At 34.6% G+C, this 18,955-nt stretch overlaps 1 protein-coding gene across 7 annotated transcripts in view; it reads right to left on the bottom strand.

The window, feature by feature from the left end:
* Nucleotides 1-18,955, bottom strand: part of LOC145279635 (uncharacterized) — a 396,470-nt gene that overhangs the window by 44,323 nt on the left and 333,192 nt on the right. For all 7 annotated transcript variants that reach the window (XM_080130859.1, XM_080130858.1, XM_080130861.1 and 4 more), the window contains 2 exons: nt 3,972-4,073; nt 2,311-2,391 (listed from right to left, as the gene is read on the bottom strand). In XM_080130859.1, coding sequence (XP_079986985.1) covers nt 2,311-2,391; nt 3,972-4,073 — 183 coding nt within the window. The remainder of the gene's footprint in view (nt 1-2,310; nt 2,392-3,971; nt 4,074-18,955) is intronic.

Below are 18,955 nucleotides of genomic sequence, written 5' to 3'. Positions count from 1 at the left end.
TGTATTGCAGTCAGAAGAGATTACTTTGAAGGGGACTAGAGTTTCATGTGTGTACTATCAGTAAAAGTGCCGTTATGAAAAAAGTCTAGAAACTTATTTAAGGCACCTCATATTTGCTTTTCCACCAAAATTAGACACAAGGTCAGTTCTTAACATAGGTACAATCCAACTCTTCAATAAATCGTATTCTGGATTGAGATTATATAAGTCACCTTAGATTTTTCTTTGCCACTGGACTTGAGTAATGATTGATCAGAAAAAAAAAATGAGATTGGAGATTGCACAACTCTTGCTTCACTATAAGCTCTTTATAGCATGAGTAACTTTTAAGAGGTCTTTCATTTCCTCCAGATTATAAAGCTCTTTTGTAAAAAATAATAGAGATTGCATTTAAAATCGGTGCACTCCAATTCAGATCTATGTTCATACGTATGCCTTAATCATGTTAAAACAAAAGCTATTGTTGTTTAAGGAAGTAGAAAATGGACCTTGGGTTTACTTTTGGTTACCCCATAACTTTTACTTCCTTCAGGTTTTTAGTTCTCACATTCCATGAGTGATATTTCTGACGAAGGGGAAAGAATTACTCTTTTCGGAGTCAGAATCTATCCATCTAAAAAACTTATCATTGGTAAGTTTTTGATTTTAAAGTTTTTTTTTTTTGTTTTACTTGTTACATCAAGTGACTTAATACTTTGTCTGGAGTTATCTGCCCCTGATGTAGAAAATACCCAGACAGTTATCTGCCCTTAGAACATACATGATGGCAACAACGCGTTCTCGAGTATTGCCATTACTTAATATATCTCTGGCTCAAATGACGCAAACATGAGCACAACTAGCAGCACGTGCCAGATGGTCACTTCTATGAACTTTCTATAGTCCTGCACATTCACTGATGATCGGGTCCAAGCTGTGGTGCCCCGAACACCTACCAGGTCAGACCCTGGAAGTTCCAGAGCCCTTATTGCCATTAACTGCCATATTTGCATCAGTCCTCATTGAATGCCCATTTGCCATTTCAGGCTAACGTCAACCTTTTTGTTATCGAGATACACACTGATTGCAAAATGTGTATTACATTGCATATCAAGTAATGCCTGTACTTGAAGCTTTTTATAGTGAGAAAAGACTTTGCACTGACACAATCCCACTCTCTAAACAACTGCCACATTGAACTAAAAAGAAGAGCAAGTCAACATCATTGGAAGCAGCAGTCGCCGTATATTTTATATCAGGGTTTTCCTTCTCCTAGAGAGGTTGCCTTCACCATGGCTTACGAGAGCCCTCTCCACCCATCATGCCATTTGATCCATGACTGGGACTTAGGTTGCTGGGCACCAGAGCATACTCCACACGCCGGTGGGTCATGTATACCGCAGCTGACAGGGCCTAAACTCCTCTGGAGGTTTCTGTCAGGGTTACCTCACCCTTAGCTTAAAAGAACTTTGGCCCACAAGGCAGTGGAGGTCTAGTTATACAGCGCAGGACACTTGTCATTCATCAGAGGCCCGTCTGCGTGGCAGTGGTCACGACGTGCACGTGGGGTTGATTTGTCTGGGAGAAGCACAGTCTGACACTAAGACATCTGTGTGCTTTTAATACACGTCCATACCAGACCTTGACCAAAACATACATACATACATGCAAAGAACAGATGGAAGCAACTGCTGGCTTTTTGAGTGTAACTCAATAGTGAACTGTAGTATAATGTGTTCCATATATTACCAGACTATGGTAGTAAGTTAAATTAATATCGATGCAAGTTGTGCTGTGCCTTTGTTAAATTGACCACAGAGGTCATTCAGGCTCTATTTTACTTCATCAAATACTTTAATGGAATGTGCTCTGATTAACTTATTGCACTTATATAAACTATCTTAACATACATACCACCGACAAACCGTCTAGCAGCAAAATCTTATCCCTTCACTGTAAAGGTCTCTAGATACCAGAAAACCTTTTACTCTAATAGTTTCTTCCCTCAATCTATTGAACTTTGGAATACACTTCCTATTTCATCCTTCCATGACTGTACTAACATACAGAAATTTAAATGTAATGTGAACAAACATTTCGCTCATCTCCTCACATAATCCCTTTTAAACATGATCCTTAATAGTAGCCTCTTATGTCCAACTGGCAATATGCTTTGTTTGGGGTGAACACAAGTAAAAAATAAAAAATAAAAAACAAATTAAATCTTAATGAAGAAAGCCAAATGCAAAATGGTTAAAGTGAAACAAAATTAAAAACAAAAACCTAGAAAGAACTATAAAGATGCAATATTGGGGGTGGTCATAATCTTACAGAGTAAACATGATCATCATCTGTTTTTCCTTTCGTCTTTCCTCCTTCTTTTTCAACACTAGCACCATCCGTGGAAGAAGTCTGAAAGAGAAGTAAAAGATTAAAACAAAAAAAATATATTATGGGATGGTTGGGGTTCTCAGGATGGCATTCAAGCATATACAGGATATTGAGGTCATGAGGTTAGTGAGTACGCACTCAAATGTCATCTCAACCTGGTAGTCAGAAGTGAACATGACATCATATGGTTCCAAGAGGGAGGGGTTAAGAGGAATAGGTAGTCGATTGGAAGTTTTTGAGTCAAACACCACAAGTAGAGAATGTCTTAACATTAATGATAAATTAAGAAGCCAACAGTCTCAAAGATCTGTGGTTATAACTAGGGCTAGATAAACAGAATATTCTTATAATTGTTTTGACTCTCTCTCAAGTATATATCTGACACAGTTAACATACTGACAACCATATCACTCAATATAAAAACATATAGGATATCAACTGATATATACTCGAAAGTCAAAACAATGAAAAGAATATTCTGTTGTCATAGCCCTAGTCATAACACACCCTTTGCCACTGGCAGAAGAAAAGGAAATGATGACAGCGGAATAAAAGGTCCTTTTTAAGAGCTTTTTTCTTTGTGTTGTATCAAACTAATTCTAGCAAAAATTCACCCCTCGAAGGATTGCAAAGGATTGCTTGGATTGAAGATGGGAGATACGAAATATGTGTTTAACCGTCCTGGTATTTTATTTGGTTGTGATTTGTGAAATATTAGACCTCCCTGAAAGGGGAGGTAATTCAATACTTTTTACCTCATCTCATGTAATTATACTAAATTTCTAAGATTTTTAAAAAGTTTGTTTTAGTATTTTACTCTATTGCATTTTTTTTAAATTTCAATAATCAGTTAATCTATTAAATCATATATAGGCAGTTGTGTGTGTGTGTGTCCAGCTAAAAGCATAAAATGTAAAAGAAAAAACATGCACACACAAAAAGCTGATACATTCTTGATCATAATTGATATTGAAAATTAAAAAGTAAATTATCCATTCTTTTGGGGTCAGGGGAGCAGATTTCATCAAGTTTGGGGAGGAGGGTATCTTTTCCAACCATTTTCAATGCAGTAGCAAATAAAACAATATATCTAATACAGGATTTGGTAATATAGTTTTATTAATCTATATCATATTTCTCTTAGTCTGTTTGTCTGTACGTCCCACCTTTTCTTGGAAACTACTGGAACAATCTGATTAAAATTTTGAAAAGATCTTTATAATGTGCTGTGAACTAAGTATTATGGTATCCGTTTGTGCACAGTTAGGAGTTAATAGAGATTTGTCACCACAATACCACATTTACTGTAGAAGTTTTCTTGGAAACTATAGTGCCGATCTAACTAAAATTATTATATGGACCTGTGTTATGATTAGGTTCATCAGACTAAGTATTATGGTTTCCGTTTGATGCACAGTTGGGGACTGATGTATTTAATGCAAAAAATGAACACAAATTTATCCATATTCAACCATCAATTTGGCATAAAGCACTCATTCTAAGTCAACAGGCTATAACTTTTGCTGGTTTTTAACCGCTAAAATGTTTTTGATAATTTGTAAAATAAAGAATAAATGAAAAAAAAAAAAAAGAGCACTTACTTGTGCTTGGGCACTTTTTGCAGCTTCCCGTGCAGCAGCTTCTTCTAATTCCTTCTTTTTCACTTCAAACAAGTCACGAACGGTAAACATAACTTGTTCTGCCTGAAAAGATAGATAAAAATCATGTTAGAAAAAAAATTATCTTTTTTGTTTGGTGCAAATGTTGGTTTTTGTTTTGTTTTGAAATTAAGCATTCTATAGCATCAATGATTTGGAACGAAGATGAAGTTGAATAAACCTCCTCGATCTTCCATTATTTTTGTCTCAATTTTAATCCTTTTGATCCTTTGAAAGTGTAAACAAGCAACTTGGATTTCCGGATTACACAGAAACATGCAAAAATGGAAATATGCAATTACCAAAATTTGATGAATTTTAATATTTCTGTAACAATTATGGAGACTTTTTTTCACATGTATGAAATAAGGTTGAAACGCAACACTTCATCTTATGAAGAGTAGAACGTGGATGATAGATTTCCTTCTAACGTTGACTGGGATTATCTATTTTTGTAGTTATTTAAATTTTGGTGCTTCATGAGTACACTTGTGAAAATAATGATAATAATCCCCCCCCACCCCTAAAAAGAACAATCTTGTAAAAAAAAACCCCAAAAATACCTGCATTGATGAAACCCATTTTATTGAAAATAATCTAAAGCAAAAAAAGGGTGCTTTTCCTTTTATGGTAGCAAAATCCAACAGTTGAAAAGTTAATTTTTAATTAAAAAGAACAATAACTACTTACATATTTTGCCAATTTCAACCATAAGCAATGTTATTTACCTAATTAGTTAAGTATTTCTGGAATATTGCATGAAACATTTTCTTCCATGATTCAATAAAAAAAATGATTTCGGCTACGCTTGTTTTGTATGTGCCATGTGACGTAAACACAAGGGAAATAGCTAAAGTTTCTAATTTCTTCGAAAATTATTTTCTTTAATAATTAATTTTCTACATCATTGTTTTTTTGTAATTTTTTGATATGTTCATTACTGCGATATATTCAGTAGATACTATTGGTTTCACTTGGAAATCAATATTTCAATTTTCGAATTTCGCTATAATAACAAAGAAACACCAAAAAAAGTTTAAGAATATTCTCATTTACATTTATATTTAAAAGCAATATTTTTTCTCAAAAAAAAAAAAAAAAAAGTGCGAAAATAAGCATATTTATTTGAATAAAAAAACAGTTTGCCAAACTATTTCCTTTCTCAAAACTTATCCTACAACATTTTTACATTCTTTTCTCCTTTCTTTCTCCCTTCTGAATTATCATTAGTCTCACACTTACTTTGTTAGTTTATTATTTAAAAAGTTTTCTTTTCATTTGTTCCATCGATTTATTATCGATATTTTCATGCAAAAAAAAAAAAAAATAAATTTAAAAAATCAGCTGAATTTTTTAATTTAACATTTTCCAGTGCGTACTCACATACATGTCTATAGTAAAATTAAACTCTCATAATCAATCTCAGGAAGAACGGGCATCAGCGAACGTTCATAGAATGATTTTAATGGATGTACCATTTTAATTTAACATATTGCACTTCACAATTTGCTTGGCATTTGCAATAACCATCAACAAGGCTCGGGGAAAATTTTTATATTTGTATGACTTACATCTATACATTGATTGCTTCTTGCATGAACAAGTATATGTTGTGTGTTCTACAGTCGGCAAAGCAGAAATCTCTACATCTGCACAGAAAATGGAACACCACACATTATTGTGTGTCCACAAGTATTGAGAACATAAACATATATATATATATATATATAAGAAACCTGCATTTTCTTTTTGTTAGTTTTTCATTTAACTAAACTGAGCCATAGCAAAGCGTAGCAGAGTACAGCTAGTATATATATATATATATATATATATATATATATATATATATATATATATACACTTGTGCCCGATATTATTCATACCCCACCTTGAAAATTGAGTTTATTATGTGTAACTTTGTAAGAATTTATTGTTTACGTCCATATCGATACATATTCTTAATAAACCTCTTCTGATCATTTTCGTCATTTTAAAATCTCGGGATACTTGTAATAAAAGAAATATACAGCTATTTATAAAATCTGCAATGTTCAAAAATAATCATACCCCCTTATTTTTTCAGTATTAATCGAATTTCTGACTGTTTGTTTCCTGTTTGATTCTTATTTTGAATGCTTTTATACAACCTTTGATTAATTTCATTTCGTTTTTTGCATTTTTCAGAAATTAAAATGATATCTACTGAAAACCAATAAAAGAATAAAAATTATTAGAATGGGGAAGAAAAAAGAGCTTAGTAATGATCTTAGGACTAAAATTGCGAATTCACATAAGGATGGTTTAGGTTACAAGTCAATTTCCAAGAAATTTGAGGTCCCTACAGCAACAGTACAGAGCATCATCAAAAAATTCCAGAGCCACCACACAACAAACAACTTGATTGGTAGAGGAAGGAAAAGGAAACTGTCTGCTAGAGCCACCAGGAATATTGTAAGAAGTGTTAATGCAAATCCAACCACCACTACTAAGGACATTTTAGAAAATCTAGAGTCTTCTGGCATAAAAATATCAAGGCAAACATTGCAAAGGACTCTGCATGAAAATGGTCTGAAAGGAAGAAGACCAAGAAGGACTCCATTGCACACCGGAAAACACCTTGCAGCACGTCTAAAGTTTACTAGGAACCATGTGAATTCTCCAGAGTCCGTGTTCTCAAGTATTTTGTGGACTGACGAAACAAAAATTGAATTGTTTGGCCATATGGATGCTTCTTACGTTTGGAGGAAGAAAGGAGAAGCTTACAACCCAAAGAACACCATACCCACGATGAAACATGGTGGTGGTAGCCTAATGTTTTGGGGCTCCTTTTCGGCTAGTGGTCCAGGTAGTTTGGTCAAGATAGATGGAACCATGAAGAAGGAGCCATATTTGGAGATACTCCAGAAAAACATTAGACAGGATGCGGAGAATCTCCATTTAGGACCAAACTGGGTCCTTCAACAGGATAATGATCCAAAACATACTGCCAAAATAGTCAAGAAATGGTTTGAGGATAATCAAATTAATGTTTTGGAATGGCCTTGCCAGAGTCCCGACCTGAACCCTATCGAAAACCTCTGGCACATATTGAAAACTGAGGTTAAAAAGCGGAAACCTAGAAATTTGAGGGATTTGGAGAACTACTGCATTGAAGAATGGTCAAAAATCAGTGTTGATGCTTGTAAAAACCTTGTTGATAAATATCCAAAACGGTTACAGGCAGTTATTAAGAATAAAGGGCATGCTATTGACTATTAGTAAGAGAGGTATGAATAATTTTGAACTAGTGCCATTATTGTTTTTCTTTGTATAATGTTTCAAACTTGGATAATTTATTTATTTGTTGAGTTTAAATTAAATGCCTATGCTTGATTTATTGTCTGAAATCCCTTTAATATTGTCTACCTTCTGGTTTGAGCAATATTCTTATAGAAATCTCAAAGATCCGAGGGGTATGAATAATATCGGGCACAAGTGTATATATATATATATATATATATATATATATATATATATATATATATATACTAGTGTTGTGATGATTAATAAATAATTGGAATTGGGAATAAAAAAAATTGGAACATTTTGTGGTATCGAAATCGGTATCGGAAAAATTTATGCCTATTTCCTGATGCCAAGAACGATTTTTCAATCATTTTTTTTATTTGATTTTGTTTGATTAATCAGAATCAGAAACTTGAAAAATTGAAACACTTTGGAGTATCGGAATTTGAACAATTTGTGCCTATTTTCCAATGCCAACAATTCTTTTAATTATCTTTGTAAAATTTTTTTTTTATTGATTTTGTTTAAAACAAAATCTTCCACTGCTGATAGTAATAATAAAATAATAATAATTTGCTGATTTCAAACTATCAGTAAAGCTAAAAGCTATAGATCACCCCTCGACAAGTGTGTTTTTATGTTTGAGAAAATATATGCATGTTTAACATATGTTTTTACGATAATTGGGGAAAAATAATATTTTTATAGTTAAATATTTAGAGATTAATAAAGAAAGAATTGGAATCGGTAATTGTATCATAATTGTGAATTTAATATGGAATCGATAATTGTATCAGAATCGTGAATTTAATATGGAATCGATAATTGTATCAGAATCGTGAATTAAATATGGAATCGATAATTGTATCAGAATTGTGAATTTAATATGGAATCGATAATTGTATCAGAATCGTGAATTTAATATGGAATCGATAATTGTATCAGAATCGTGAATTTAATATGGAATCGATAATTGTATCAGAATCGTGAATTTAATATGGAATCGATAATTGTATCAGAATCGTGAATTTAATATGGAATCGATAATTGTATCAGAATCGTGAATTTAATATGGAATCGATAATTGTATCAGAATCGTGAATTTAATATGGAATCGATAATTGTATCAGAATCGTGAATTTAATATGGAATCGATAATTGTATCAGAATCAGGAAAAATATTGGCATCATCCCATCATTAATATATATATATATATATATATATATATATATATATATATATGTATACTTGTTTATTGTTATATAAACATGGTCACATCCTGCTGCTACAAATAGCCACTTGTTTCAATCAAACAACAGATATCATCAGGCAGCGACTTGACTATTAAAAAGTTCAATGAATAAAAAAGTAGGAAGCATTACTTTTGGAACACCCCTTGTGTATATATATTAGTGATGGGACGATTCGAATATTTTTCAGATTTCAATTACAGATTCCGTGCTAAATTCCCAATTCTGATATAATCCCCGGTTCCTATTCTTTATAAATCTCTAAATATTTAACTAAAAAGTTGTTTTTACCACGATTATTGTAAAAAAAAACATGTCAAAATGTGCATATATTTTTTCAAACTTGCGTGTGAAAGGGGATAGGGTGATGTGGAGATTTTATTTTTACTGGTTGCTTAAAACCAATAAAAATTTATTATTTTATTATGATTACATACCGTGGAAGATTTTGCTTCAGACAAAATCAAATAAAAAAGACAATTATAAAGAAATCGTTTTGGCATCGGAAACTTGGCACAAGTTTTTTCTAATTCCGAAACCAACAAAAATCTCGAAAAAAGCTCTAGGAAAACAAACGTTGATTATCTAAAATTTAGTACAATAACATAAGCCTCTTTTTTTTTTTTTTTTTTTTTTTTTCAAAAGTTGCCAAAAAATTACTATTTCTCTCGGTCATCCATTTTGAAGTAAATACTTTTTTTTATAAAAATAATGGTTCACAGCAATTATAAAAGCATATAAAACCAGTAAAAGTTTTGTTAATATGAATTTCAAAATTGCATCGGTTTTTAAAACTAAAATTTTACAAATATACAAAATTCTTCAGCAATTTTAACACTGAGCAATGCACGGTGCATCTTTTAGTATTTTATAAAATAGTGTATTAATTTAGATATTTCCTTGTGTTATTTTTTGGCCATTTTGGCTCTTTACATTAACGTTCAGTGCCATGTTTGCATTGGTGGGACCAATATTGGTGAAGATATCTGATTAATCGTCCCAACACTAATATATATATATATATATATATATATATATATATATATATATATATATATATATCTTGCTTTTATGCTAATTCGGCATAACGAATGCTAGTATTATTACATTTTCTATTTAGGATGTTTAAGACTTTATTACTAGACATTTTATGATTGGGTGATCGTTAAACTGCAGCAAAGTGAAGATTAAGCCACATTTAGTATTGTTATAAAAGATCTATCTGAAAAGATATTGAGCTCTTTTTGTTTGCAAAGTATGATGTGTTGATTCAGTATAGTTCCGTTTTTTTTTTGAGAAGTTGATTTTTATGTGTTTGTTAAAGAGAAGAAGTTTTGACAAAACCGTTGTGTGTGTGTGTGTGTGTGTGTGTGTGTGTGTGTGTGTGTGTGTGTGTGTGTGTGTGTGTGTGTGTTTTTTAAGAATGTCCCATTTTTACTCATTGTTTGAAGCCTTGAAAATGTTAAAGCACACTCTTATTTTTACCACTGGATTAAACAAGCAAATGTAAGACAATGATAGTAAGAAATGATGTTGCTTCGCTGTTAAAGTACTTAATTTTTTATTTTGTTCTTTCTATTTTTGATTGTTTACAATGCAGTTTGTTGTACTGCACAACTAGCCTTTATTGTCTGATAGAGGCTAATTTGAAAGAGTCGACTACTTGCAAACGAGAACGGGTTGGTTATTCTAGTGTATAATATTAGGACTCGATCCGACGTAATGATAATTATCAATCGATAAATGTGAAACCGGAGACGATGGGGTGGATATCCTTTGCGAAGTTAATGATAATACGCCAAGATAATACGATTTGGTGCTGCAACGCAAAAGAACTGTTAGCGATACTGAGACAAAAACAAGAATAAATATGTTAACTTGGTTGTTGGAAAGAAAACACTAGTGTCTGTAGGTATAAAAAATTTATATTTATTAAAAATATATTATAGCTATCAAGCCTCTTTAAGAAAATTAAACTTGAGCCCTATTTAGTGAATTGAGAAAAAGAGGTCGATTAGTATATATGCATCATTCCAAATTTCCTGTTTGTAGAATACTCTCATGGCCGTTGATTATGACAGCCTACTTACATGGCTCCGTAAGTATCTAGATTCACCTCCATTTAAAGGTTAATTACCAGTGGCCGATAAGAAAAAACCCTAGATGCAAAGTTAAGGATGGCTTTGTTGATTGGGTTCAAATTTCTCAACCTGGCAATTTTTTTTATGGTAATTGCTCCAAACAGGGCATGAAGCTACTTGATGTAAGAATCTAAAAGAAAAACTAGCCAAGAATAGTGCTGGATAGATTTTAATTCAGAAAATTCTTCCTTTGTCAGAAACATCGTTCATGTAATGTGAGGACTAAAAGACAGAATAAGGGGAGTGAGAGTTAGTGTGTATCTGTAGGCATAAAAAATTATTAATATTTATTGAACAAAAATTATTATATATATATATATATATATATATATTAATTAGTGTTGGGATAATTAATCAGAATCAGAAAAAATTGGAACTTTTGGGAGTTCAGAATCGGCATCGGAAATTCCCGATTCCAAAAACGATTCTTTGCATTTTTTTGAAAACTTAAGTTTCCATTGCTGGTACTACTGATAAATGCTTACTGTTTTTAAACAATTATTAAGACTAAAATCTACAGATCATGATAACATAAAAATTTGATGTAAATGTAATTTATTTTCGTAAAACAAAACAAAAAAATTGAAACTTTATGTAAATTCACTAGGTACAATTTAATAGAATGCAGTTTACTTACAATGTTCGAAAAAATATTTTAAAAGTCAAGAAAAATATTATCAAACATTATTGATAATTAAATCCAAAGTAGAATATAAAAAAGTGTTGTTGTTTTTTGTTTTTTTAATCTTTTTAACTATGTTTTATACTCTCAGCTTTTGTCCAGTTGGGTTTTGTCCGGTAGACTTTTGTCCGGTCCCTCATCTAGCATTTACAAATATTACAAAGCGGGGAGGGGGTGCGAAACGAAACATGAGAAAAGGTTGATTTTGAATTGAATGAGGTATAAACCAATTTGTGAATTTTCACACGAAAGTTTGAAATAACATTTAGCGTCAATTCTTCTTTGATTCTGTCTGTATTACACCTAGACTTAGGAATTCCTGTGGCGCCTTAGGCAGTCAAAGTAATCCACTGTTTTCAGTCTGAAGACAGATCTACCTTCTCATCAGTATACAGGTTGTAAAACAAAATTAATGAGATTGTTTGAGGTGGATACAGAAAAGACTACTAATAGAAAATGATTCTTGGTTTATCGAAACCTCTGGGTAGTTTATTTATTACAGAAATGTTCCACTGACTAGACCCATGTAAAAGACTGAAAATTTGCCAAATGTAGGTGTATTTTTAAATATTATTCTAAAGATATATAAATTGTGTTTTATGAATTAAAAATGAATTACTAACAATAAAATAAATATGTATTAGATAGGTTTGAAGTCAAAACAACGCATTATTACAAAATAAACAGATATTTATTTTGTTTTAAATTTATATTGAAACTAGCATTTCAACCCAGCGTTGCCCGGATATTTGGATGTGTATGTTGAGCAAAAAAAAAAAAAAAGTGGTAGTAGGAAGGCAGGCTCGAACCCGTACCGCAAAGGAGAAAAAGAACGGGGTAAAATCTAACGTTTATGCTGTCACGACCACCGCCAAACCGGAAGTGAGATTTTTTAAAAGTAAGGCTAGACACTCTAAAGGAGAGGATAACTTTAAAAAATATCGGCGAAAAAAGTGCCCCCCCCCCGAGAAAAGTGCCTAGTTGAAGGGGAAGATATTAATGTTTTTAGCCAATTTTTCGATATTTGTCGTATGAAAGGTCGAACTTTAAAACGATGCTGATCTTGGTAAAATCCGTCCTCTCTATTGAAGGTTTAAGGCAGACATGCAAATAGACATACATACATTTATATATTGGTTACTAAAAATTTTCAACTCAAACTGATGAAAAAGCTTGCTCTATCTCTGAATACCCTTGATGTAAAATTTCAAATATTTAGACCAGAAATTGTCTGAGTAATTTGGAAGAGACTGCAGAGGTCAATTTTTTTAAAACTTTGACCCCTATTATTACCCCTTAAAATTTATTGTTTTGGGCTCAAATCAAGTTATTAAGTTAGATCCATGTCGAAGGAACCTATATCTAAAATTCTCAAAGGTCAAATCGTTGAACTTTGGCCCCTTAATCGACAAATTTCTGGCCAAAAACCGATCACATCGATTTTCCCAAATCGCAGTACCCTGTATATCAAATTTCGAGTCTGTAGACTAAAAATTGACAGAGTTATTGCGTAGGGAAATGTACACAGATACACAGACACGTTCACTTTTATAGATATATAGATTCATAAATATATTCCGGAGATACACTTCATCATCAGTATGTTTTTCTTAGTTTCTTTTCTTGTTTTTGCCATGTTGCTGTTGGAGCATAGAATCAGTAGAAGTTCGTTTGTTGTTTTTACAACAGTCTTTTCAAGTTTTCAAATGTCGGAACGGTGCGTTTATCACGCGAATTCACGTTAGGGTCTGTGTTTCTTTATAGAAGCGCTGGTTGAGTTTGAGTGTGTGTGTGTGTGTGTGTGTATGTTAATTCCCTATGGATTTCCAAACTTCTGAGCCGATTTTTTAAAAATTTCACACAAATGTACTTTATGTTTCTAGGAGAGTTCTTAGATAAGTTTTGTATTAGAATGCCTCTGATAAGACCTCACTCAGATTGTTCGCGAACCCACCCGTGTGTCCAATACACCCGGTCAATATGCAAGCCTCTTAGACCTTTTTCTCTCAACTTCCCCTGAGCTATGTTCATGTTCCGTTCATTCTCCTCTAGGATCCTCCGACCACTCCGTCGTATCAGTTAACATAAAAACGAAATGTAAGAAGCCCCCAGACGTACCCCTCCACCGTACTGTATACCGATACTCTATGGCTGACTGGGATAGCTTCCGTACATTTATATCGGATTTACCTCTGCACTCCATGTTTAAAAAGGAAGTGTCCTCTATAGTATCAGATCTGACTGAATGGTTAATTGTAGGCATAGACCAATTCATACCATCTAAAAAATTCCAACAAAACCCTAACAGCCAGCCATGGTTCTCCCCATAATCACTTTTTCCATAGCTACCAATGTAATAGATGCACTGAGACTAAAGCTGCTTTCAGGACTGCCAGCAACCACTGTAAAAGAGTAATAAAAAATGCAAGAGAGCTATATGCCCAGTCTGTTAAATCCAAGGTAGCTGATCAGCGGCTTGGTTCCCACCAGTTTTGGCAAATAACAAATAGGATCCTGAACAGAAGTGTGCGTTCTATCCCAACCATTATCAATGGACCAGAGGTCATCTCGTCAGCGTCAGACAAGGCCAAACTATTTGCAAAGAACTTTGCAGCTAATTCTACCCGATGCAACAATGGCCATCAACTCCCCATATTTCCTCCTATAACACAGAACAAGCTAGGTAACATACAAATATCCATGCATGAGGTCGCCAAGCTAATCAAGAACCTAGATTCCAGTAAAGCAACTGGCCCTGATGGCATCCCAATTATAGTGTTAAAAAAGCTTCAACCAGAACTTGCTCCCATACTTACGAAACTATTTAAGCGCTGCCTTAAGGAGAAGTGCTTTCCGACTCCCTGGAAAACCTCATCAGTTTGCCCTGTATTTAAGAATTCAGGTGATAAGTCATCTCCCTCTCAGTACAGACCAATAAGTCTCCTGTGTGTTATGAGTAAGTTGCTGGAATCCATATTAAATAGAGAAATAGTCAATCACCTCAGCAGGAATAACCTTCTTAGTGACACACAATATGGTTTCCGCTCTGCAAGATCTACTGCAGATGTGCTGACGGTTATATCCCACAGGATTAGTGAATCTCTTGACAAAGGCTTCCTTTCTAGGGCAATTGCTCTTGACATATCAAAGGCCTTCGACAAGGTATGGCATAAGGATCTACTTCACAAGATTTCCAGCTACGGTATAACTGGAAATGTTTTCTCAATCATTAAATCATTTCTCTCCGATAGCCTCATAAGAGTAGTGGTAGATGGACAAAAATCGGAGGCCTGCAATATAAATGCTGGAGTCCCTCAGGGGTCAATCCTGGGCCCAACTCTCTTCCTGATCTACATCAATGACCTCCCTAAACACATACTTAAATCATTCGTTGACATCTATGCTGATGACACAACCATCTACGCCAACACATCAAAGGCTGTAAATGACAAAGTTTTCTCTGATTCTCTCTCCTCTGATCTTGAGCGCGTGGTTCAGTGGGGGAAAATGTGGCTGGTTACCTTTAATGCATCCAAAACCAAACTCCTATCCTTACATCATCAACGCTCTGATCCCCATCTGGCATCAATTGTGATGGATGGCTCTCGTCTGGGTGAGGCCCAGTGTTTTGACAAGCTTCTGGGTTTGACCTTTACTCCTGATCTGAAATGGAACACATACATCAAGTCTGTTGCCAAGGTTGCTGGAAAGATGGTGGGATCCTTCTACCGCTCCAGAAGATATCTCACTACTGATGCAATTCTATATCTATATAAAAGCCAAGTACGTCCAAGGATGGAATACTGTTGCCATATCTGGGCAGGAGCTGCTAAAAACAGCCTATCCTGCCTTGACAGAGTACAAAATAGACTTCGTGGCTTAGTGGGGGATGCTCTTTTCTCTACCCTGCAACCTCTCTCCCACAGAAGAGACGTTGCAAGCCTATCCTTGTTTTATCGTTATTTCTATGGCAGGTGCTCGTCTGAACTCCAATCTCTGGTCCCCCCTCGCCAATCTTTCACGAAAAACACCCGTCTAGCTGAATCCACTGTGAAAAATTTCCCCCACTATATATCTGTGCCTAAATCAAAATGCGGGTTCCATGAACAAAGCTTCTTTCTTAGAACTGCACGCTTGCGGAACTCTGTTCCGTCTGCCTGCTTCCCACCGGACTACAACTTGGATGTCTTCAAGTCCAATGTTAACAAATTCCTAATGAACCGCCCCCTTAAGTAAACACTTCATCAAATCTCCACACTAACGTAATGTACTTGCAATAACCCTTATCCCTGAGTGGCTTCCGGGCCTTGATAAGTGGTGATCACTGTAAAAAAAAAAAAAAAAAAAAAAAAGAAGATAAGTATTAAAAATCGATAATAAAAAATCTGCTTAAAGAAGGAACAATCTGACTCTAACCAAAGTTTACACTCTTATACAGCCTAACATCACGAGTGTATTTAAGAAGTCTTATCACCAGACAAGCCGAAAGGTATGACCTATAAAATCAACAGTAGGTTATTTGGTAAGGCAGAGGTACGTTTGAAATGAATGTTTCAATTTAGAGCACAATTGAACTATGATACTTGTCTTTGCATTTTAAACTAATTCAAGCCATTAAATAAAAATAATGTTATAAAATCAACAGTAGGTTCTCTACAGTGCAATATCGACCACAATGTATCGTAGACTAAGTCACTGCAGTGAGGCATAAGAAGCTTCCTTCTGGAGTGAGGCAATCAATCGATTTGATTGAAAAATGAGCGATTTCACCGATTTTGATAACAATAAAAGTATTAGAAGTGTGGAACATTTGTTGATCCTCATTCAATCCTGGGTAACGTCAGGTCTCTCTGCTAGTACTGATATGAAAAGAATTTCTAAGTTGCTTTATATCAACACTTATCATGGGTTGTACAAGTTTGAAAGTCTATTGTTTGGGATCAAAGTTGCACAACAATCTTTAAACAAATAATGGTTGATAACAGCTATTGGTTTTCTATAGAACCTGAGTGGCCTTCTACAAGAGGGCTAGATGATACCGTCTTCCCGCAGTCATTTCCATCCTCCTAGACTCTACACACACACATTTTCTGTAGTACCCACCACATGATAATCATATTTATTATTTGTATTCACTATAAGTTCTCACACAGGTCATCATCAGAGATTACTCACTGATAACAATCGATGGTATTCCCTGCAGTCTAGGACAACAAGTCCCCCTAGATTTTCAGTACTCGCCACATCTTTCAATAACTTTTGCAAATAAATTTGCGTTATCACAATAGTTGCTTACCATTGACTTCTTGCTGGAATGACCATTGATTTTCACTAGAATTTGGGTAGAAATAAACCTCTCCAAAGTCCCAGTTCTTTTTGCACTCGCCCAATGGAGGTCTAGTTAGTGCTTTCTCTTCTCAGTTTTTCTGTCCTCCTTGACCATTCTTGACTATTTGCTGTGGTGCCAGTTGATGCCAAAATTACAATGGGGGAAGGGTGTTGATTAACTTACAATTTTACAATTTCAGTTCTCTTGGTTTTATTTGGTGCTCCTTGCTATCTTTTTGTTTTACTTCTGCTGTAGTTTCTATGCAGCTGGTTAGCACTTGTATCTCATATAGATTAGTATCCACATTCCAGGGGTTTCCTTAGATTTTTAGATGTTTTCAGAATTACCGTCTGTTGTATAATCTCAGTCTTCGCCTTGATTTCAATTTCTCCTAATCATTTTATTTTTTCAAGTTCTTTAGAACTGTTCCTAGTGCTCCTACAATTATTGGTATTATATTGATTTTCTTCAGGTTCCATATTCCTTTCAGGTCTCTGGCAAGTTCCACATATTTTTTTCATTTTTCTGTCTCTTTACTGTTCACCCCGCAGTCTGCTGTGACGGCAGAACCTACAATCTAGCAGTTTCTTTCCTTCTTATTAATTATTATTATGTGCAAGAAGTGTAAAATAATGGAGATGAACTGTAACGTAAACAAAATATGGATGCCAACGCCATTGAGTTCTTTTTTTTACTTGTGAGACACGATTATTGATTATTTATAGGAACGGCTAAACAAGAATATGTTTACATTGGATTTGAAGGCTACTGTTGTGTTCAACCAGGAAGTAGGCCAGCAGAACAGTGTTCCAAAGGTAGGCAGTTCAATTGCTCTTGACATATCAAAGGCCTTTGATAGTGTATGGCATAAAGGTTTACTTCATAAGATCTCTAGCTATGGTATTGCTGGAAATGTCTTCTCAATTATTAAATCATTTCTTTCTGATAGGTTCATAAGAGTAGTAGTTGAGGGGCAAAAATCAGAAGCTCACATTATTAATGCCGGTGTCCCTCAGGGGTCCATCCTGGGCCCAACTCTTTTCCTGATCTACATTAGTGATCTTCCAAATCACATCCTTACATCATTTGTAGACATTTATGCTGGCGACACTACCATTTATGGTAGCACATCTAAGACAGTAAACGACCAAGTTCTCTCCGATTCTCTCTCCTCTGATCTTGAGCACGTAGTACAATGGGGTAAGGAGTGGCTGGTTACTTTTAATACATCTAAAACCAAGCTCCTCTCTTTACATCATCAACATTCTGATCCACATCTGGCATCAATTGAAATGAATGGCTCTCGTCTTCAGGAGGCCTCAAGTTTTGACAAGCTTCTTGGCTTGACCATTACTCCTGATCTTAAATGGAACATGTACATCAAATCTGTTGCCAAGGCCGCTGGAAAAATGGTGGGATCTTTCTATCGATCCGGTAGATATCTCACTGCTGATGCTATTCTCTATCTATATAAGAGCCAGGTACGTCCAAGGATGGAATACTGTTGCCACATCTGGGCAGGAGCTGCTAGAAAGGACTTGTCCTGCCTTGATAGAGTTCAAAATAGACTTCGTAGCCTCGTAGGAGATATCCTTTTCTCTTCCTTGCAACCTCTATCTCACAGAAGAGATCTTGCGTGTTTGTCTCTGATGTATCGTTATTTTCATGGAAAGTGTTCAACTGAGCTTCAATCTATGGTTCTCCCCTCGCCAAACTTTCACAAGAAACACTCGTCTAGCTGTAAACATTATCAATAATTCCCCCCACTCTTTATCTGTGCCTAAACCTAAACGTAGATTCCATGAACAAAGCTTCTTTCTTAGAACTGCACGCCTGTGGAATTGTCTTCCGTTTTCCTGCTTTCCGGCTGACTACAATATGGTTGTCTTCAAGTCTAACGTAAATAAGTTCTTGATGAGCCGTTCCATATAAGTTATCAAATTTACCAAATTTTCATTACTAATGATTACTATATTGTCCAATTTCTACTGTACACTCTTTAACCCTTATCCTTGAGTAGCCTCTTGGCCTTGATAATGTGGTGATGCCTATGTAAAAAAAAAAAAAAAAAAAAAAAAAGTTCTGGGAACGAAGCTTTGTTAATAGAATCTGTGTTTAGATTTAGGCAAATACAGAGAGTTGGGGGAAATCATATATAGTAGCTGTAGCTTGAAAAGTTCTATCTTGATGATACCATTGGAGCACAAGGTGGAGCAGGTGCTATTGTGATTGTAAGAGC

Source organism: Euprymna scolopes, chromosome 7 (genome assembly GCF_053919585.1).
Source record: "Euprymna scolopes isolate OS-2025 chromosome 7, ASM5391958v1, whole genome shotgun sequence".
In the NCBI taxonomy this organism is placed as follows: domain Eukaryota; kingdom Metazoa; phylum Mollusca; class Cephalopoda; order Sepiida; family Sepiolidae; genus Euprymna; species Euprymna scolopes.
This window is presented reverse-complemented; position numbering and strand designations above follow the sequence as displayed.